Source organism: Poecile atricapillus, chromosome 33 (assembly GCF_030490865.1).
Source record: "Poecile atricapillus isolate bPoeAtr1 chromosome 33, bPoeAtr1.hap1, whole genome shotgun sequence".
NCBI classification, from domain to species: domain Eukaryota; kingdom Metazoa; phylum Chordata; class Aves; order Passeriformes; family Paridae; genus Poecile; species Poecile atricapillus.
In genome coordinates this window covers 646,076-666,836 of record NC_081281.1, presented here as the reverse complement: position 1 = coordinate 666,836, position 20,761 = coordinate 646,076, and the positions used below count along the sequence as shown (strand labels likewise).

Below are 20,761 nucleotides of genomic sequence, written 5' to 3'. Positions count from 1 at the left end.
CCTGGAGAGAGGAATATATTTGTGAACCTGTTCAGTGCCTCTCAAGAGTGTAAGAACCAACAATATTATTTTTATCAGGTGAGTTGTGGTGACTTGTGGAAGACCATTTTCCCCTGTGAAATCCTTGCATAGATTTTCACATAATTCTTCCCCCAGGGGAGGTGAAAAGGAGATAAAAACCACAATGAGACTCGAAATCGGATGCAACATCAGTTTAATGATAAAAAGTCAAGTAGCATTCAGGAAAAACAAAGGGAAAATATATCTTTATGAAGGGAATAGAAGCCACTGACACCATTCCAACTGAGAGACAGCAAGCAAGACTCCACCTTTCCATAATTCCTGAGTGAAACCCCTCCACTGGCTGCTGGCGATTACAGCATTAAACCACGTCAGCATGAAATGCAAAATCACAAAGACAAGGAAACTCTTCAAAAGCAGGACTTTCAAGGCTGGAACAGGTTGGCCATGTGTCCAGACATCACCTCCATCCCTCCCTCCTTGGCAGGAGGAGGGCTGGAGGGGGCCCAAGGCCTCTGGAAACGCTGGCCAGCAGCTGCGGCCTCAGTGCGGCCCCTGGCCTGGGGCTTCCTGGCGGAGGCACTGGCTGGACGTCCGACCCGGCTCTAGCAGGGCAGGCACCTGCGGCCACAGTAGCGGCCACCAAGGCCAGAGAGCCCCGAGAGCCCAAAGCCCCCCGAGTTGATGGGCACTCCCTCCTCGCTCAGGATGCTGCCCACGGCGGCGGAGGTGGAGGATCCCACGGCGGTGTTCTGGGGGAAGGAGCTGAGGATGGGCCCGGGCAGGGTGACCACCACGGGAGAGGGCTGGATGACCACACGGGAGTCCTGGCACTGCCGGACACAGGGCTCGTTGCAGCTGTTGGCCAGCGGGGTGGGGCCGCAGGGCCGGCACAGGTCGTAGCAGGACATGGCTGTGGCTGGAGGAGCACCTGGAGAGAGAAGGGAAAGCACCCCAGGAATGTCAGGCACAGATGGAGATGCTGCTGGGCACGAGGAAACGCAGCCGGGGCACAAGGGACAGACTCCAGAGGGATGCAGGGAGGAACTCAACAGCCCTGACACCAAAGTGTTCCCAGCAAAGGAATCCCAACATCTCCCACCTGTCCCCAGGAAAAAACAACCACAGAAACCTGGTGAGAGCGGGATGGAGGAGGAAGACTCTCAGAGACCGCTGCAGAGAAGCAAAGATTCCATTGAGTTCCGAGGAAAAAGAGAAGAGGAAGAGAAGAGTGAGGCAAAGGCCCTTGCAGCTCACCTGTGTCACCGAGGAGGAGAAGGCAGGAGAGCTGGATGAGGGATCCTGCGCTTGCTCTGCCTTTTATACCGTCCCACACAGCCCCGGGCCCGCAGGCACCCTCGGCACAGGGAAGGTGTTTACCAAGCTCATCTTGCATGCAAAACATCCCCATTAGAGAAATGGGGACACCACAACGCTGCTTTTTCATTTCCCTGTGCAGGACGTGCCCAGTCAGCCTCCCAGGCTCCTTTCAAGTGCCAGGATTAGAGGCCAAAATGTGTCTGGGGGCAATGCCACGTCAGCAGGGCTGGGTGATGCAGCCGGTGCTGGGGAGTGTCCGACATCCCAAATATTCCAGCCCTGGCCCTCCAGGGCAGGAGTTTAAAGTGTTTCCTGATGATGATGCCGGGCTCCTCAGGGCCCTGTGGGTCCATCCTGGCCATTCCCCTGTCCTCTGTCCCTCACCCTGAAGGAGGCATCGCCTCTCCAGGCTGGGTAACGCTGCTCTGGCCTTGGTGTCACCATCTGAGGGCAAACTGGACATGGCACTCAGTGCTCTGTGGGACAAAGTGGGGATCAGACACAGGTTGGAGTTGATATTCTGGGAGAGCTGTTCCAGTCTCAGGTTCCCTTCCATCCCCAGTCCCATGGTGACGATGTCCAGCAGGGCACAGCCTCTGTACTTGAAAGTCCTGCCCTGGAGGGGCAGCAGATGGTCAGTGGGACACTGCTGAGCCCAGGCTGTGTCACCCAGCCCTGCTGACAAATCATTTTCCCTGGAAATGTTTTGGCCTCTAATCCCGGCACTTGAAAGGAGCCCGGGAGGCTGACTGGGCATGTCCCGCACAGGGAAATGAAAAGGCAGCGTTGCAGGGCAAAAATAAAAACACTAATTTTTGTAATTGGGATGTTTGCATGCAAGATGAGCTTGGTAAACGCCTTCCCTGTGCAAAAAGTGTCCCTGGGCCCGGGGCTGTGTGGGACGGTATAAAAGGCAGAGCAAGTGCAGGATCCCTCATTCAGCTCTCCTGTCTTCTCCTCCTCGGTGACACAGGTGAGTGCCTTCCGCTCTTTCCATCTCTTTTCCTCTGTCTCTCCTGGCTCCCGCTGGGGCTTTGCCTCAGTTACATTTTGCTGGGACGCTTGGTGACCATCTCCATTCTCTGTGCCACACTGCTGGGAGGAAGGAGAAGGTCTGGTCTGTGTTTTTAGGGCCCTCTTAGGGACTGCAATTCCCTGCCCTTTCTGTCTCACTCTTCCCTGTCCCTTCTCCCCGGGCTCTGCTCTTTCTGTGCCTCACCTTCTGCCTGTGCCTTCTCCAGGTGCTCCTCCAGCCACAGCCATGTCCTGCTACGACCTGTGCCGGCCCTGCGGCCCCACCCCGCTGGCCAACAGCTGCAACGAGCCCTGTGTCCGGCAGTGCCAGGACTCCCGTGTGGTCATCCAGCCCTCTCCCGTGGTGGTCACCCTGCCCGGGCCCATCCTCAGCTCCTTCCCCCAGAACACCGCCGTGGGATCCTCCACCTCCGCCGCCGTGGGCAGCATCCTGAGCGAGTCCGGGGTCCCCATCAACTCGGGGGGCTTTGGGCTCTCGGGGCTCTCTGGCCTTGGTGGCCGCTACTGTGGCCGCAGGTGCCTGCCCTGCTAGAGCCGGGCCGGACGTCCAGCCAGTGCCTCCGCCAGGAAGCCCCAGGCCAGGGGCCGCACTGAGGCCGCAGCTGCTGGCCAGCGTTTCCAGAGGCCTTGGGCCCCCTCCAGCCCTCCTCCTGCCAAGGAGGGAGGCAAGCGTGGCCAGCCGAGCCTTCTGCTTGTCCTGCTTTCTCCTGTGCCTCCCCAGGCCCTGCTGGGCCCTGCTCTGCCGGCCCAGGGGCTCAGCCCCAGCCCAGCGCGGCGGGGTCCGGCTGCTGCCGCTGTCCCCGTGCCTGGGGCAGCCAGACGAGTGTCCCACTGCTGGCCAGGATGGCCCTGACCACCCCCTGCTTCCTTCCTGCCTTCACACTCTCAATAAAGTTCACTCTGCATTGGAACTGGAGTCTCCTGGAGTTCCTTCCATTTTGGGACACCTGGCTAAAGCTGCTCCGTGGGGGAGGTCACAAAAAATCACAGTTATTGGGGTTGGGATGCACTTCTGGAGCTGATAAGGCCGAATCCTCTGCTCAGGTGGGACAATTGAGGGAGTTGATTTAGTTGCTGACAGTTTCTCAATCTGTCCAAGGATGGGCACTCCATAACCTCCCTGGTCTGTGGGTTTCATCGCTCAGCAGAAAAATGTTTCCTGGAACACCTTCCATGGCTCATGTCCTGCATGTGACAGAATCCCAGGGGGTTGTCACCCTTCACTTCTGCCACCAGAGTGTTCCTCTGTGTCCTCCTGTCCCTCCTGGAGGGGCCAGTGGTGCTGGCAGGGCTGTGGGCACAGCTCAGGAGTTTACAGGGAGACATTCCCGAGGCAGAGAACATCGCTGTGGTGTGGTTGGTGATGAAGAGGAGGACAAGGTGCCTCCTGCTTCCTCCCACGTCTTCTACTCCCTGTCATCCAGGGAAGAACAGAACTATGGAATACCCAGATTGGAAGGGACCCACAAATCACCAAATCCAACTCCTGGCTATGCACAGACACCCCAAAATCCCACCCTGTGCCTGAGGGCATTGTCCAAACACAAGAAGTGACCTTCACTCTACCTGGAGCAGGGAATGGAGGGGTCAGAGACCATTCCAGGGAGAGAGGGCAGGGAGTGGAGGGGTCAGAGACCACTAAAGGGAATCTCCTCTGTGCTGACAATGGGATGAGGCCAGGCCAGTTGGACCCTGCATGTCTGAGTGTGCTGACATGAGGGAATGGAGGAACCGGTGATCCTGCTGTCTGCTTGCCTCCAGTGTTTTCCTGCTGACATTCCCAGACCATGAGTCCTTCTGATGTGTTTTGATGTCTCCTTGGAGAGCTCTGCAGGCTCTTTCCACCGCCTGCCACCGAGTTTGGGTGTAGACTCCAAGAAGGGTTTTGGAGATTTGAGAATGGAGAAGGAACAGTGGGAAAGGCCCAACATGGACAGTTCTGGGTGGAGCTGGTGCAAGCAGAATTTGGGTGTGCTGGAGAGGACTTTCAGCTTTTCAAACATCCTCCTGTTGACTCGAGGATGCTGAGGGCTCTCCACAGAGGCATGGAAGAGCAAAGAGCACATGGATTTGTCTGGATGTGAAATTCCTGACTCTTCAGGGTGTCCAAGGTGACAGGGGACTTTACACCCAGCTCTGATGGAGCTGAGTATTTGCTTACACAGCGGTTGAGAAGACTCCTGTCACAGAAAACACATTTTTAACCTTGGCTTGTTATTTTAGGGCTACCAGAAGAAATGCCCTGATCATTTTGGGAACCCTAAAGTGAAGCCCTGGAGGGCGAAGGGCCTGATGTCCCCAGCACCGGCTGCGTCACCCAGCCCTGCTGACGTGGCATTGCCCCCAGACACATTTTGGCCTCTAATCCTGGCACTTGAAAGGAGCCTGGGAGGCTGACTGGGCACGTCCTGCACAGGGAAATGAAAAAGCAGCGTTGTGGTGTCCCCATTTCTCTAATGGGGATGTTTTGCATGCAAGATGAGCTTGGTAAACACCTTCCCTGTGCCGAGGGTGCCTGCGGGCCCGGGGCTGTGTGGGACGGTATAAAAGGCAGAGCAAGCGCAGGATCCCTCATCCAGCTCTCCTGCCTTCTCCTCCTCGGTGACACAGGTGAGCTGCAAGCACCTTTACCTTCTTTTTGTCCTTCTCTTTCTCTTTGCCGTCACCTCTGGCCATGCTGCTGTGGAGCTCCTGCTGAGAACTTCGCTCCCAGACCCTGCTCCCAGCCTCTGCTCACTGGGAGGAGGTGGGAGAAGCTCTTGGGCTCTTGGCAGAGAAACCACGGGCTTCCTGATCCTTTCTTCCTCCCTCTTCCCTCTCCCTTCTCCCCGGGCTCTGCTCTGTCTGTGCCTCACCTTCTGCCTGTGCCTTCTCCAGGTGCTCCTCCAGCCACAGCCATGTCCTGCTACGACCTGTGCCGGCCCTGCGGCCCCACCCCGCTGGCCAACAGCTGCAACGAGCCCTGTGTCCGGCAGTGCCAGGACTCGCGGGTCATCATCGAGCCGTCCCCCGTGGTGGTCACCCTGCCCGGGCCCATCCTCAGCTCCTTCCCCCAGAACACCGCCGTGGGATCCTCCACCTCCGCCGCCGTGGGCAGCATCCTGAGCGAGTCCGGGGTCCCCATCAACTCGGGGGGCTTTGGGCTCTCGGGGCTCTCTGGCCTTGGTGGCCGCTACTGTGGCCGCAGGTGCCTGCCCTGCTAGAGCCGGGCCGGACGTCCAGCCAGTGCCTCCGCCAGGAAGCCCCAGGCCAGGGGCCGCACTGAGGCCGCAGCTGCTGGCCAGCGTTTCCAGAGGCCTTGGGCCCCCTCCAGCCCTCCTCCTGACAAGGAGGGAGGCAAGCGTGGCCAGCCGAGCCTTCTGCTTGTCCTGCTTTCTCCTGTGCCTCCCCAGGCCCTGCTGGGCCCTGCTCTGCCGGCCCAGGGGCTCAGCCCCAGCCCAGCGCGGCGGGGTCCGGCTGCTGCCGCTGTCCCCGTGCCTGGGGCAGCCAGACGAGTGTCCCACTGCTGGCCAGGATGGCCCTGCCCACCCCCTGCTTCCTTCCTGCCTTCACACTCTCAATAAAGTTCACTCTGCATTGGAACTGGAGTCTCCTGGAGTTCCTGTCCTGCCGGGATGTGCAGCCCAGCTGCTCCCTGGGGGCTGTGATGCCCTGGGGGGGTTTGGGTGGTTAAAGACCAGGGATGGCCCTTTGCACACCTGGGCAAGGTGAGAAGCTGCAAGGGCAGCAGTCCCTGAAGTGCCTGGGGCAGTGCAGGGAGTGTGGCCTGGTGTGAGTGTGCACAGAGTGACCAGGAGGTGCCCCAGGGGACAGGACACAGGCTGGGGACAACTTCCAGCTGACGTGTCAAGCCAGTGACCCGATGGTTTCTGTGGCAGTTTCACCCAGCTGCCCAAGGCCATGGTTGTGTTTTACCACCTACAACTGGAGCTTTCCCTCCCTTCCTCCAAGCATTCCTCCCAAACCCTGGAAGCCAAGAGAGTCCCAAAGGAGTTGAAGGGACGTGTGCCTGACAGTGCAACTGCCAGCATCAATGTGATGTCCAATTTTCTTTTCCTGCTTTTTGTGGAGTGTTTTTCCCCAAGGAATGGGGTGTGCCTGGCCCTGCAGTGACAGTCAATGGCTGCTCCTCTGCCCTATTTTTGGCTTCAGTATCTGAAATAAAGCAATCCTGCCAAGTTCCTCTGCCTCTTTATCAGCTGTGGAAATGCCCTCCCATCCCTGTCCGATCCAGGAGGGGACATTGGCAGCAACAAGGTCAAAATGGAGCCAGGGAAGGGAGGCAACACCCCCAGGACACCCCTGAGAGAGTGGGGTGGGTGAGAACACTCGAGGCTTTATGGAGACCCTCGGTGGGGAGGGCTGGGTCAGGGAGATGGAGAGAGGGCTGGAAATGCCTTTGCTGCATTCAGTGTTTTGCCTGCAGGAGAGATTTAAGTGGAAATGCCACTGATGGAAACGTGATTTGTGTTCTGGAGGAAATCTCTGCGTTAGATCTGCCCTGTCACACCTGGGGTTTTCTTCTGAATGTGTTCGTTTGGAGAAAAGTCTCCTGTCAACCCTCAGAGCTCCCTTCGTCCTCCTGGATGAGGAATCTGGCTTGGACCTCTGGGATTTAAGATTTTTCTGTCTCTGATGGAGCTCCAGCCTCACTGGGACAGGAGTTTTTCCCCCTTTGCCACAAGGGGTGTCACGGTCCTGCAGCTGGTGCCTGAGCAGGGCTGTCACCGCTCCTGGGGACAGCAGCTCTTGTCTTGCCCCAGGAAATGCAGCCCAGAGCGTGGGATCTTTCCCTCTCCGTGCATCTCTGGGGACATCCTGGCCCCTGCTGCTCCCCAGGCTGGGTTTGCTGGCACTGCCAGCCCTCAGGGACTCTCTGTGTCCTGCTTGGAAATATTCCCGAGTGGTCGGGACTGTGTGTAGGCTCTGGTCAGAGGCAGAGGGGGAAAAGAAGTGGAGGGATGGCCGTGAGGAATGGAAGAAGGAAGAGTTTTGATTCAGATGTTCTCATTAGGGAGTGTTTTCTGCAAGATAATAACCCTGACAAATATTTGTTGTTGGGAAAGGAGCGTCCTTCCTTCTGGAGCAGTCCTGTTCTGCAGACTGGAGAACTCCAGGCAATGCTGAAAGAGGTGAAAGGCAGAAGAAACAAGATAATTTCTTCCAAAGGCAATATGAGATCCCAAAGAAAGTCCAAAACCAACCCATGTTAGTCTCCCTGATGAATAAATGATGTCTAAGAAGGCTTGAAAGGCCTTGGAGTCACAGAGAGCAATGTCTACGGCCAGTCCCCGCCAAAGCCAGCCCTTTAATCCTGGGTTTATAATAAAAAAAACTGCATTTATTACTCCAAAGGCTTAGAGCTGCCTCAGGAGGGGAAGGTGCTGACATCACCTGGAAATACGGCACCACTCCACCCAGCTGGCTGAAACATCAGCCTGCTTCTGGCTGAAAAACACCCTAAAAACATTTTGGCCTCTAATGCTGGCACTTGAAAGGAGCCAGTTTGGCTGAATGGGCATGTCCTGCACAAGGAAATGAAAAGGCAGCGTTGCAGGGAACATAAACAACTCCCAGTTTACTTAATTGGGGATGTTTTGCATAAAATATGAGCTTGTTGGTAAACACCTTCCCTGCGCAAAGGTGCGTCTGGGCCCGGGGCTGTGTGGGACGGTATAAAAGGCAGAGCAAGCGCAGGATCCCTCATCCAGCTCTCCTGCCTTCTCCTCCTCGGTGACACAGGTGAGCTGCAAGCGCCTTTGCCTCACTCTTCTTTTCCTCTTCTCTTTTTCCTCGGATCTCAATGGAATCTTTGCTTCTCTGCAGCGGTCTCTGGGAGTCTTCCTCCTCCATCCCGCTCTCACCAGGTTTCTGTGGTTGTTTTTTTTCCTGGGAACAGGTGGGAGATGTTGGGATTCCTTTGCTGGGAACACTTTGGTGTCAGGGCTGTTGAGTTCCTCCCTGCATCCCTCTGGAGTCTGTCCCTTGTGCCCCGGCTGCGTTTCCTCGTGCCCAGCAGCATCTCCATCTGTGCCTGACATTCCTGGGGTGCTTTCCCTTCTCTCTCCAGGTGCTCCTCCAGCCACAGCCATGTCCTGCTACGACCTGTGCCGGCCCTGCGGCCCCACCCCGCTGGCCAACAGCTGCAACGAGCCCTGTGTCCGGCAGTGCCAGGACTCCCGTGTGGTCATCCAGCCCTCTCCCGTGGTGGTCACCCTGCCCGGGCCCATCCTCAGCTCCTTCCCCCAGAACACCGCCGTGGGATCCTCCACCTCCGCCGCCGTGGGCAGCATCCTGAGCGAGGAGGGAGTGCCCATCAACTCGGGGGGCTTTGGGCTCTCGGGGCTCTCTGGCCTTGGTGGCCGCTACTGTGGCCGCAGGTGCCTGCCCTGCTAGAGCCGGGCCGGACGTCCAGCCAGTGCCTCCGCCAGGAAGCCCCAGGCCAGGGGCCGCACTGAGGCCGCAGCTGCTGGCCAGCGTTTCCAGAGGCCTTGGGCCCCCTCCAGCCCTCCTCCTGCCAAGGAGGGAGGCAAGCGTGGCCAGCCGAGCCTTCTGCTTGTCCTGCTTTCTCCTGTGCCTCCCCAGGCCCTGCTGGGCCCTGCTCTGCCGGCCCAGGGGCTCAGCCCCAGCCCAGCGCGGCGGGGTCCGGCTGCTGCCGCTGTCCCCGTGCCTGGGGCAGCCAGACGAGTGTCCCACTGCTGGCCAGGATGGCCCTGCCCACCCCCTGCTTCCTTCCTGCCTTCACACTCTCAATAAAGTTCACTCTGCATTGGAACTGGAGTCTCCTGGAGTTCCTTCCATTTTGGGACACCTGGTTAAAGCTGCTCCATGGGGGCTGTGATGCTCTGAGGGGGTTTGGGTGGGATTGGAGGGAGGGTGGCTTTGTGTGAGTGTGCACAGAATGACCATTCAGGCCAGGAGGGAGGCTGGACATTGGGGTCCTGTTGATGAGGCAAAACATTGACCTTCCAGAAGACATTCTTGTGTAGACATACTGGCGCCTTCCTCAAGCCTTTATTGTGCATTTCCAGCTACAAGAGGTTGTTTTCCTTGCCTGCATCCAAACCCTGGAGCACAGGGACAGCCCAAAGTCCTGAGGTGACACCTGGCACCCAGGGCAGGTGTGCCAAGAGAAATGTGAGTCCTGCACCAGATATTGTCACACTGGAAATAGGCTGAGGATGGGTTGCTCTCCTGGAGGAATCCCAGAATCCTCAAGGTTGGAAAAAAGGCTCCAGGATCACGTAGACAGTCTGCACAGCAGATTTCTGCAGGTCTGTTCCAGACTCCTGTTCCTTCAGGACATGGTGACACACAGAATGACACCACAGCAGTTCACGCTTCCGAGCACAGGACAATTTTGCTGGGGGATGTTTCCACTGCTCTGTACTCAGCCTGGGTACAGCCCCAGGCCATGTCACAGTCACTGCTCTGTCCCTCAGATGAGGGATTGTGGTCACTGTGTGTCCATCCCTGCCCCATGTCCACATTACACACCTCAGCACGTCCCCAGCCTGTGTCCTGTCCCCTGGGGCACCTCCTGGTCACTCTGTGCACACTCACACCAGGCCACGCTCCCTGCACTGCCCCAGGCACTTCCAGGGACTGCTGCCCTTGCAGCTTCTCACCTTGCCCAGGTGTGCAAAGGGCCATCCCTGGTCTTTAACCACCCAAACCCCCCCAGGGCATCACAGCCCCCATGGAGCAGCTTTAGCCAGGTGTCCCAAAATGGAAGGAACTCCAGGAGACTCCAGTTCCAATGCAGAGTGAACTTTATTGAGAGTGTGAAGGCAGGAAGGAAGCAGGGGGTGGGCAGGGCCATCCTGGCCAGCAGTGGGACACTCGTCTGGCTGCCCCAGGCACGGGGACAGCGGCAGCAGCCGGACCCCGCCGCGCTGGGCTGGGGCTGAGCCCCTGGGCCGGCAGAGCAGGGCCCAGCAGGGCCTGGGGAGGCACAGGAGAAAGCAGGACAAGCAGAAGGCTCGGCTGGCCACGCTTGCCTCCCTCCTTGTCAGGAGGAGGGCTGGAGGGGGCCCAAGGCCTCTGGAAACGCTGGCCAGCAGCTGCGGCCTCAGTGCGGCCCCTGGCCTGGGGCTTCCTGGCGGAGGCACTGGCTGGACGTCCGGCCCGGCTCTAGCAGGGCAGGCACCTGCGGCCACAGTAGCGGCCACCAAGGCCAGAGAGCCCCGAGAGCCCAAAGCCCCCCGAGTTGATGGGGACCCCGGACTCGCTCAGGATGCTGCCCACGGCGGCGGAGGTGGAGGATCCCACGGCGGTGTTCTGGGGGAAGGAGCTGAGGATGGGCCCGGGCAGGGTGACCACCACGGGGGACGGCTCGATGATGACCCGCGAGTCCTGGCACTGCCGGACACAGGGCTCGTTGCAGCTGTTGGCCAGCGGGGTGGGGCCGCAGGGCCGGCACAGGTCGTAGCAGGACATGGCTGTGGCTGGAGGAGCACCTGGAGAAGGCACAGGCAGAAGGTGAGGCACAGACAGAGCAGAGCCCGGGGAGAAGGGAGAGGGAAGAGGGAGGAAGAAAGGATCAGGAAGCCCGTGGTTTCTCTGCCAAGAGCCCAAGAGCTTCTCCCACCTCCTCCCAGTGAGCAGAGGCTGGGAGCAGGGTCTGGGAGCCAAGTTCTCAGCAGGAGCTCCACAGCAGCACGGCCAGAGGTGAAGGCAAAGAGAAAGAGAAGGACAAAAAGAAGGTAAAGGTGGTTGCAGCTCACCTGTGTCACCGAGGAGGAGAAGGCAGGAGAGCTGGATGAGGGATCCTGCACTTGCTCTGCCTTTTATACCGTCCTGACCAGCCCCGGGGCCAGTCTTTGCTCATGGGATGTGTTTCCCAAGCTCATCCTCGATGGAAAACACTCCCTTCCTCCTTCACCAACCTTTGATTTTGTGCTGCAACTCTCCTTCCCCGTTTCCTTGCTGGTGGCATCCCCATTCCATGCTGGAACTTTGTTTTATGTGACTTAATTAGAGATCAAACGCTTCCCATGGTCAGCCTTGTTGATTCAGGTAATTTAGGTCTTTATGGCAATGTCCTTGGAAAGCAATGTGTTTTTCCTCCTCTGTCTGGCACTTTAGTCACTGCCTCATCTGTCTCGTGGCCATTTCCAAATTAAAACAATGCCAGACTCATCCCAGATAGCTCCAGATTCACACATCATTTGCATGTTTTGCATAAATGCAATGGCTGCTATTTTTCCCTGTGTTTTCAGATTGTGCCACATGTCTGGTTTGAATCTTTCATTGAGAATGAAGCACTGGTTTAGTCGAGAGCTTAATTAGGTCACAAACCCTGTGTGGCACCAATTTTTTAAGTTTTTCAGTCAGCATTCAGCATTTTATTCCAGAAACCACTTCACGGTTTATGTGATAAACAGAGGTGTATTTATAACAGTTTATAGTTTATTGTGTCACTACATCCAACTTGTGTAGAATCTCCAAGTGCATTTAATAACCAAAATTTGAAGTTTTTAAAATTGGGGGGGTGGTTTCCAAGTCAGATTCATAGCTGAAGACATTTTTTGGGAATAATTCCCCCTCAGAGCAACTTCTGTAAAGTCTCCAGGAGTGGTTTTTCCTTCTCTTTTTCCAACAGGAAGCTGAACTGTGTCTCAGTGGAGGTAAAACATTCAGCAGCTGGCGTTGGACACGGGCTACTGGGCAAGTTTCTTCCCTGGACTAATTAGGGCTGGAATGTGCTCAGGTTTTATGTCCTGGCAGCACAATTTGGAGGCACTGGTAATATCCTGACAATTCCCTGCTGTAGGAAAGGAATGGAAGCAATTTGGAACACAGGGGTTGGTGGCGTCCCTGCAATTGCTGGGACACCTAATTTCAGTTTGTTTATGGCCATACCCAAAGCCAGAACCCCAAATGCTTCACTCAGGTGGTGCAGCCAACAATCATTTCTGCTCAACTCGGATAATTTGAGCGGGTCATTTTGGCTAACCAAGGGGAGGAATCTCCAGCTTCAGTTTTTCTGCTCCAAAACGTTTCTGAGGAGAGAAATGTTGCATTTTATTCATTAAAGCAGAGCTTAGCACACTGTGACTGCGGAAAAACGAGAATTAAACTGACCATGAAGGCATAAAATGATTCAAGCAATAATTCAAGACTGGGGATTTTATTTTTAGAATTAAGATTTCAGTTCAGAGAAGAACAAAGTTAATTGGGAGCGCATCCTGTGATGATTGAGGCTGAAGAAATGATCAATTCCGGGATGTGATCCATTCCAGGGTTATTGAGCAACCTGATCCAGTGGGAGGTGTCCCTGCCCGTGGAAGGGGCTGGAACGAGGTGATCTTTAAGGTCCCTTCCATCCTTAAACCATTCCTTGATTCCACAACTGATGGGAACTTTTTAAGGAAGTATTTTTTTAATTTAAAAAAAAAAAAAAGAAAAAAGAAAAAAAGGGACATTTCACTCAAAGCTCTGTCCCAGAACCGCCATCTCTCATTTAGCTCCATCCCACATTCCGAAGCCTCGGAGGTGTCTGCCTGCAGCTCCCCGGGGCTGCAGAACAATTGGAGCTGCAGATTCTTGAAAGGGAAGAACTTCAAAGCCAATCCCAAATATTCATTAAATGGTTGAGACACACAAAGTGCATCAGCCATGGAAATATTGCAGCTACAATGCAAAATTGGAATGGTTTTGTCACTTGGGCAATAACGTCACCCGAAATTTGGTTACTCCCTGGGCAGACAACATTTGACAGCGTCGGAACCCAGGGTTATTAATTTTTTCATTAAAAAGTCGTTTTGTGTGTCATAATAACCTCCCACAGAGCCCCTGGAACGGATCCAGGGCTGCTTGGGATTCTTGTGACAATTTAATGCAGCAGCACTGGGAAGAAAACGAGGTGGGGATGGGGGGGATTCCAACAGGAAAATGAGACCCCACCAGCCCTGGATCCCGGCCCCGGGAGGAGCTGGAGCTGCTGGAGAGAGCCCGGAGGAGGCTCCAGGAGGATCCCAGGGATGGAGGAAAGGCTGGGAGAATTGGGATTGCTCCTTTTGGAGAAGGGGGAGCTCTGAGGTGACCTCAGTGTGGCCTGGCAGGACCTGAAGGGGCCACAAGGAAGACGGGGAGAGACAATTCCCGAGGGATGGAGTGCCAGGGCACGGGGAATGGGTTCCAGAAAGGAAATTTGGATGGGATTTTGGGAAAGAATTCCCTGTGAGGGTGGGGAGGCCCTGGAAGGGGGTATTCCATGGATTCTCCATCCCTGGAAGCATCTGAGGCCAGGCTGGAGCACCTTGGGATGGTGGGAATGTCCCTGCCCAGGGCAGAAGAGGAACGAGAGGAGTTTTAATCCCGAACCATTCCAACCTGGGAGACTGTCGGGAAATCCCTGCGATAACACAAACGCAGGGAATGGATCTGTGGAACCCAGGGAAAGGAGTTTATTTGCCTCTCCCTGGATCCAGGTTATTCCGTTAATCCTAATGGAATCTATTCCACCAAATTTATTCCATTGCTGGGATTTAATCCATTCCACTATCGGGATTTAATATGGATGCAGCATAGGAAATAATAAAATAATAAAAAGCCTGACGAGGCCAAGAACCCTGACCTGATTAGGAGCTGATTGCTGGAATGACAGCTGAGCTCTGTTTATTTTTGAGGGCTTTTTATTGCTCAATCCATGGGTGTCTGAAGCCAATTCCAGGGCTTGGGATAATGACAGAGGTGTGTGCGAGGCATTAATGAGCACCCGGGACATTTGGTGCAGGTAGGACGTGATCGGAGTCGCTGCCTCGGGGCTCTCCCCCATCACGCCTCATCATTTAGAGGAGAAGAAAAAAAAAAAAAAAGAAAAAAGAAATTTACTGCTCTATTAAAGCAGCAAACAAGGAGCGGGTAAACAACCGCGGGCAGGAAATCTGGCTGTAGGGAAGGGCAGAGCTCAGGGGACTCCAGGCACTTTCCCTGCCTCGTCCCGTGGGCTGAAAGCTGCGGGTTTTGGTTAAAAAAATAAAAGCGCCTTTAATCGGGGGTGATGCTCAAAGAAGCGTTTCGGAGCTGCAGTGCACGATGAGGGTGGCCAGAGGTGTCCTTTAGGAAAGAGTAAGAAATAAAATCCCAATTTCTGCGTGGGCAGAAGAGTTCCCTCAGCCTTTCCTCCATCCCTTGGGGGCTCCAGCAGCTCCAGGTCCTCCCCCAGGTCCTGCCCCAGGGCTGGGGGCTCCCAGAAATACCGAGAAGGGATTGGGGGCTCTCTGCTCCTTAATTTTAGGGCTTTGCTGCGGAAAATCTGTTCAGGAGGTGCCGTTTGGCAGCAGAGCCTCGTCATTCCTGCTTGGAAAAAGTCTGGAGCAGGGAAAATTCCCTCATTCCTTCACCTCCACCTCCCCACTGCTGGGGCACCACGAAATAATTGGAATATTGGGAGGTTTCAGTAGGAAAAGGGCTCATGCTCCATCCCCTTTCCCCGAAAATCATTCCATTTCCCATTTTTATTCCTATTTCTCCCTCTATAACAATTCATCCCATTTCTGGGGCTCCTCTCTGGAATCATTCCTGCAAAAAAAAAAAGAAAAAAAGGGTGACTCTGCAAAGTTCCCAAGGCAAGAGCCCCGGGAGGTTTCGCATTAAAGGATTTCCAAGCCCTTCGCAAACTCTCATTAATTATCTATTCATGTAAAACACTCCTTAGCAGCTTTTAGGGATGCAGCAGGATTGCAAAGTCACAAAGTCACCCTGAAGGACGCGGCAAGGTTGGTAGTGGACATTTTCTGGTTTTAATTAGATATTTAAATATATATGTAATAAAATAAATTAATTATTTTAATAGAAATAAATACATATATTTTATATGAATATACAAATAGAAATAACCTTAAAATGTATGGTATATTTAAAATTACAAATCTTAATACAGTGTTAAAATGTCATAAAATATAAATACTAATTATATTTATTATAATTAATGCTATATTAGCAATACAGTAAATAATAACAGTCACATTTGTTATTATAAATATTAATCATTATAAATATTTTATCAGGTTTGATTTTTATTTGAAAATTGTTTGTTTTCACTTCTGCCAGATTTCCCAGAACAGGCAAATGCTGGACTTTGTTGCAGAGAAAACCTGGACATTGGACAACACTGATTTTCAGGAAAAACACAAGCAAGGAATAACTGTTAAATCAAAATGTAGAGACCATTCATGGTTAATTTTGGATTTGGGGAAGGGGCTCACAGCCGATTTTTTTCATGTTGATAAAGGAATAACAAATAAACGCCTTTGATTAAGATTTAATAAAAATTTGGGGCTTGTCAAGGGAAGGATTTGAGGAAAAAAATTATTTTTCTGTTTAATTCTGAGCCTCATAGTCCAAAAAAGCCAATTATTCTGGAATTCTGGGTTAGAAAACATCCCTGAGGAAAGAACATGAGCAGAGTGGGAAGGTCAGAAAATTCAAATGGGTCCAGCGTGACCCACAAGGAGAGAATGCAGAACTCAGACCTGAAAAATTAACTTGGAATTAATTAGGACCTCACACATGCATAAAAGCCTTCATTAATATTTCAATTAATTGAAGAAAATCCCCACAGCTTCATCCTCCTGTTTTTATTATTATTTATTTGCTCGGTTTTCCCCCTTCTTTAACTGTTAAAAAGCAGATAAATCCACACCGATATTCCTTGGAGGCCACGCATTTCCTGAGGGATGATTTTTGAGGCGGGATTTTCATTAAAAAGGAATTATTTTCTGACTGAGGATCATTACCCCATCGTGAGCAATTTGTGGGCCCCAGTAATTGCAGATTTCTTAAGTGGCAGCTTTAGTTTCGAAAGACATAAACAAAGGCCTGGGTTTTAATTAGGGATTGGGCCTTGAAGGCCTCAAGCAGCTTTGGAAAACTTGGCACTTTATTTTTTATTTTTTTTTGCTCAGTGGTGAAGGGAAAATGGAAAATCAAAGTTGGCTGTTCACTCTGAGGGAGAAAAATTGTTCTTTGTGGGGCTGGGGAGGTTTTTTTCCAGCCATTTGTGGATTTTCCATCCCTGGAAGTGTCCGAGGCCTGGTTGGACGGGGCCTGGTCTTGTGGGAGGTGTCCCAAGGCCTGGAATTAAATCACTTTTTAAGGTCCTTCCCACCCAAACCATTCCACAGCTCCATAAAACAACACACCGGGGGAAACATGACTATAAAGGGCACTTTAAAAACTGAATAATTTATTCAAATTTATTCAAATTTATTAAAAGCCAGGGCTGCGTTTGCTGGCGCCGATTTCTGGGGCTGAACTGGAAAAGTCATTTCAGGACGTGTCCAAAAATGCTCCCAACCCCTCCCTTAATCCCTGCCAGAGGTTGGAACTCTTGGAACTCCCACTCCTTGGTTCCCCAGCTCCGAGTGCTGATCCTGGGCCGTGGGGACTCGTCCTTGGCCCCGCGGAACCTGCGGAAGCGCAGCCGCGACCTCCAAAAGCCGCTGGGATTGAAATCTCCGGGAATGGGATAAAAATTGGTTCATTCCCAGTTCCTCCCAGTGACCTCTGACGATTCATTTGCCTCCTGTGCCTCCCTGCTAAACCCAGATAATAACTGGAATTAAAATCTGCCAAAGGCGACGGAAAATCCGGCTGCGAGGGAAGGGCGAAGGCGCTTTTTTATTTTTTTAATATTTTTTTATTGTTTCAATGTTATTATATCTAATTTTTTTTTTAAAGAGGGTCTGAAAATGGAGAGGGAGCAGAAATCCCCAGGAATCCCAAAATGTTCTGCAGCACAAGGGGCTGGAAAAAGGGGATGGGATGAACACGGAGCACTGGGCGATGTCTGGGGATTCTGAAAGAAAATAAAATATAAAAATGCAAAACCCCAAAAATATAGAAATACAGAAATAAAAATATAAAAATATAAAAAAATTAAGAAATAAAAATATAAAAAATAAAAATATAAAAATATAAAAAATAAAAATATAAAAATAAAAAATATAAAAATATAAAAATATAAAAAATAAAAATATAAAAATATAAAAATATAAAAATACTAAAATACAAAAATACAAAAATATAAAAATATAAAAAATATAAAAATATAAAAATACAAAAATACAAAAATACAAAAATACAAAAATACAAAAATATAAAAAATACAAAAATACAAAAATACAAAAATACAAAAATATAGATTATAACTATATAGATGTATTATATAAGCATATAGAAATATAGGAATATAAAAATGAAAAATATTTTAAAATTTAAGAATTTAAAAAGATAAAAATAAATATAAAAATACAGATATATGCATTAACGCCCCTTTATAGCTTCATAAATGACATTTCAGCTGAATTAATCCTGCGGAACAGCTTTCATATAACCTTAGGCAGGTTAATTAGAGTTAAATCTTGGGACATTCCCACCTGCCTTGGACACTTGCAGGGATGGGACATCCACACTTCTCATTCCTCTTTCCCAGGGTTCATATTCCAAGCGAGGTGCCAGGAAATTGAGCTGCTTCCCTTTGTTCCTAATTATTATTTACTCTCAATTTTCCCTCCCAGCATAAATTATCTTTTTAAAGATAAATTATCTTAAATTATCTGCAGCCTCAGAGGGGTCCTAAGGCAAAAGCATTTGTGGGCAGCTGGGAACAAAAGGGTTCGGGCTGATCCCGAGCGATTTATGCAGATTTGGGCATCAGGGAGGCACCACAGAGGTGGAATTGTGCTTTTAAGGGTGTCCCCAAATATTTAAGTGAGCCCCATCCCGGTATTCCAATAGGATTTAAATTGAGGACACCTTTTATGTAGTAAATAAATCAAACTCTCTGGGGACTGTTATTCCAAAACGTTCCTGGCTGCACAAATCTCTTCCTGTGGGAAGCCTAATTTGTCTCTTTATTATGATTTTTCTGTCATCTATTTCCTCTTTAAAATCTTAATTAAAACCTTTTAAATCCGTGTCTGGCTCACTCAAAAAATGTTGATAAACTGCCCACCCCCATTTTGATATATTTTAATGGTTTCATATTAAACTCACGTCTCTAATTCGTGACAAATTAAGTTTTCATCAGGACAGAACAATTTCTTATCTACTTTTTTCCCCCTTAATTTTGCCCCAAGAAAACCTGGATGGTTCCAACCTTCCCCTTCCCAGTTTTATCCTTTTCAACCCAAAAATTTTGGGGGAAAAAAACAACAAAAAACCCAAGGAACAAAACCAAGCCCTCGTGACTTCGCCTTGAGTCAGGAGCCAGAAGTGGTGGGTGGGATTTGGGTGCCTTTAATCGCACTGGGGTCAAATCCAGCTGCTCCACCTCATCCCCATCCCGGGATTTGCGAGGAGAAGATGGGAGATAAGGCCGAGCTTTCTCCTCGGGGTTGATGTTCTTTAAAAAAATTAAATTAAATTAAAGATTTATTGAGAATTCGTGGAAATTACCGAGAATTATGGGATTGTGGATTTAGTTTTTCTCCTTATGGATGTCCGGCTGTCTAGGGGTACAACTGATGCCCCCTGGGAGTGATTTTGGAATAAAATAATCCCCTCTGTGCCTGGAAATTATAAAAATAATGCTGTTCCCCGATAGGAAATGATGCCGCTGCAGCTCCCTTTCACAGAACCGGAGAGGGAAAACGCAATGCAAATAAAATAACCCTTGATCAGGCCCCGAAATAACTGAAATGTGGTTAATTAGCAGCAGATCGAGCCCTTTTTTTGGCCCTTGAAAGGGCAAAGTGAATCCTGCCTGGAGGGCGTAGCACGCTCTGGGAAGCTCCGGGAGGGAACAAACACAAACAGGGAGCAAAACAGTTTCATTACTCGCAGAAGTTATGCAGGCAGCAAAGTTTGTTTTGCAACTAATTAAGACTTCATGCAAAGAGGGTGTCACATCCTCCAGGCGCTTTAGGGACGTGTATAAAAGCATTTGCTACGTAGAAGCCTCCCTAATCACTTTTCTTTTCCTCTCCTCCTTGGGTGATCCGGGTAAGTCAATTTTGAATCAATTATTGAATTTTAAATCTATTATTATGATTAATATTTATTATTATTATTGCTATCTGAATATCAAATGACAGGGTGAGCGTGTGAAAGGACAAGGGGGTGTTTGTTTTTTTTTTCCAGAAAGAGCCTTTCTATTATCCTTTAGTTTGGAGTTAATTGAGGTTTTGCACTTCAGAGGGGAGAGCTCAGAAAACTCCCTCTGAATCCTAAAGAGTCTCAATAATTCCCTGGTGCTCTTTTCATATTCTAAAGACTCAGTGTCATTAAAGAAATGATCATTTAAAATTTAATTTCTACGATGTTCTCACCCTCAGCTGTCTTCCAGGAGGCTCCGGTGTCCTTTAAGTTGGAGAACTCGCCCTAAATATTCTCCCAATCCTACAGAGAGCAGAACACAGATTTTCCTTACTCAAAATCCACTTTATTGCTGGCTTGGGTTAAAATATATTTATAATTTTGAATTCCAAATGTAGAAGGAACATCCAATTCTGGGATGAGCTCTTACAAATTGTGTGGAATCACTCGAAGATCCCGATCTTCTTTTTCCCAAAGTCAAAATCAGCCATTCCAGGTCCAGCTTTCCAGCTGGAAAAATAAATACTCCGTGCTTGCCTTTTCCTCACCTTCAGGTCTAAGGAGATTGGACTTGAATCAGCTGGAAAAAAAAGACTCAGAATTCTCTGAGGACTGGGAAGGTTAAAATGAGATGTTCAAGTGGAGACGTGAGAAATCCCCCCTGGATTTTGTCTCCCCCACAGATTCCTGGGGTGAAGTGGGGACTTATTTAGGAAATCATTTCAAGTCCTCCCTCTTCCAGACCTTATTTTTTCCCCCAGCAGCTTCACAGAGGTAAAACGAGGAAAATGAGGAAAACCATCCCTTTTCCCTCCGTGTCTTCCTTGCCCAATCCGTGTGGGCACAATCCAGGGCAAGCACGGCCTGTATAAATTAATTAATTAATCCATAATTAATGCCCAGAAAAAAAACCTGGCCTCGATATCAGGCTGGGCTTGAAGTGCTCTGGGATTCCAAATATCCAACTGGTCCATAATGAGACCCATAAAAGATGGGCGGATCTCCGGCCTGGATCTCACTGCTCCACTTGGAAGCGGGTGGGAGGAGGCAGCGAGCTCCAGCCTCCACATTTGGGATTTAAATGAGGATTAAAACCCGAGCTGAAAATCAGGGATTGAGCTGGGAGTTGTGGTTTCCAGCAGGGCTTCCCCTGGCAGCAGGAGCGGGATGGGCACAGCGAAAATCCTGGGAAGAGAAGCGACAGCATAAAACCTTTTGGGGTTAAAATGCTGATGGTCTGAAGAATATCATATTAAAAACCAGGAATTTCGATCAGGAAGAGCTCCTGGTTGGAAAACTAAACTCGACAGATTCAACTCCCACCCGAGCTCTTTGTAAT

At 50.9% G+C, this 20,761-nt stretch overlaps 5 protein-coding genes across 5 annotated transcripts; 3 read left to right on the top strand and 2 right to left on the bottom strand.

The window, feature by feature from the left end:
• Positions 1-626: 626 nt before the first annotated feature.
• On the bottom strand, positions 627-950 carry LOC131590433 (feather keratin 1). The gene has a single exon (XM_058860502.1). It carries the CDS (start codon positions 930-932, stop codon positions 627-629), a length of 306 nt encoding a protein of 101 aa, XP_058716485.1. The 5' UTR covers positions 933-950.
• Positions 951-2,584: 1,634 nt separating this feature from the next.
• On the top strand, positions 2,585-2,908 carry LOC131590434 (feather keratin 1-like). Its single transcript, XM_058860503.1, has one exon. It carries the CDS (start codon positions 2,603-2,605, stop codon positions 2,906-2,908), a length of 306 nt encoding a protein of 101 aa, XP_058716486.1. The 5' UTR covers positions 2,585-2,602.
• A 2,347-nt stretch (positions 2,909-5,255) lies between these two features.
• On the top strand, positions 5,256-5,579 carry LOC131590443 (feather beta keratin-like). The gene has a single exon (XM_058860514.1). It carries the CDS (start codon positions 5,274-5,276, stop codon positions 5,577-5,579), a length of 306 nt encoding a protein of 101 aa, XP_058716497.1. The 5' UTR covers positions 5,256-5,273.
• Positions 5,580-8,448: 2,869 nt separating this feature from the next.
• On the top strand, positions 8,449-8,772 carry LOC131590432 (feather keratin 1). Its single transcript, XM_058860500.1, has one exon. The coding sequence runs from the start codon at positions 8,467-8,469 to the stop codon at positions 8,770-8,772; it is 306 nt and encodes a 101-aa protein (XP_058716483.1). The 5' UTR covers positions 8,449-8,466.
• A 1,737-nt stretch (positions 8,773-10,509) lies between these two features.
• Positions 10,510-10,833, bottom strand: LOC131590442 (feather beta keratin-like). Its single transcript, XM_058860513.1, has one exon. It carries the CDS (start codon positions 10,813-10,815, stop codon positions 10,510-10,512), a length of 306 nt encoding a protein of 101 aa, XP_058716496.1. The 5' UTR covers positions 10,816-10,833.
• Positions 10,834-20,761: the final 9,928 nt, after the last annotated feature.

Coding starts and splice junctions, on each gene's coding strand:
- LOC131590433 (XM_058860502.1), bottom strand. CDS start 932: ATGTCCTGCTACGACCTGTGCCGGCCCTGCGGCCCCACCCCGCTGGCC.
- LOC131590434 (XM_058860503.1), top strand. CDS start 2,603: ATGTCCTGCTACGACCTGTGCCGGCCCTGCGGCCCCACCCCGCTGGCC.
- LOC131590443 (XM_058860514.1), top strand. CDS start 5,274: ATGTCCTGCTACGACCTGTGCCGGCCCTGCGGCCCCACCCCGCTGGCC.
- LOC131590432 (XM_058860500.1), top strand. CDS start 8,467: ATGTCCTGCTACGACCTGTGCCGGCCCTGCGGCCCCACCCCGCTGGCC.
- LOC131590442 (XM_058860513.1), bottom strand. CDS start 10,815: ATGTCCTGCTACGACCTGTGCCGGCCCTGCGGCCCCACCCCGCTGGCC.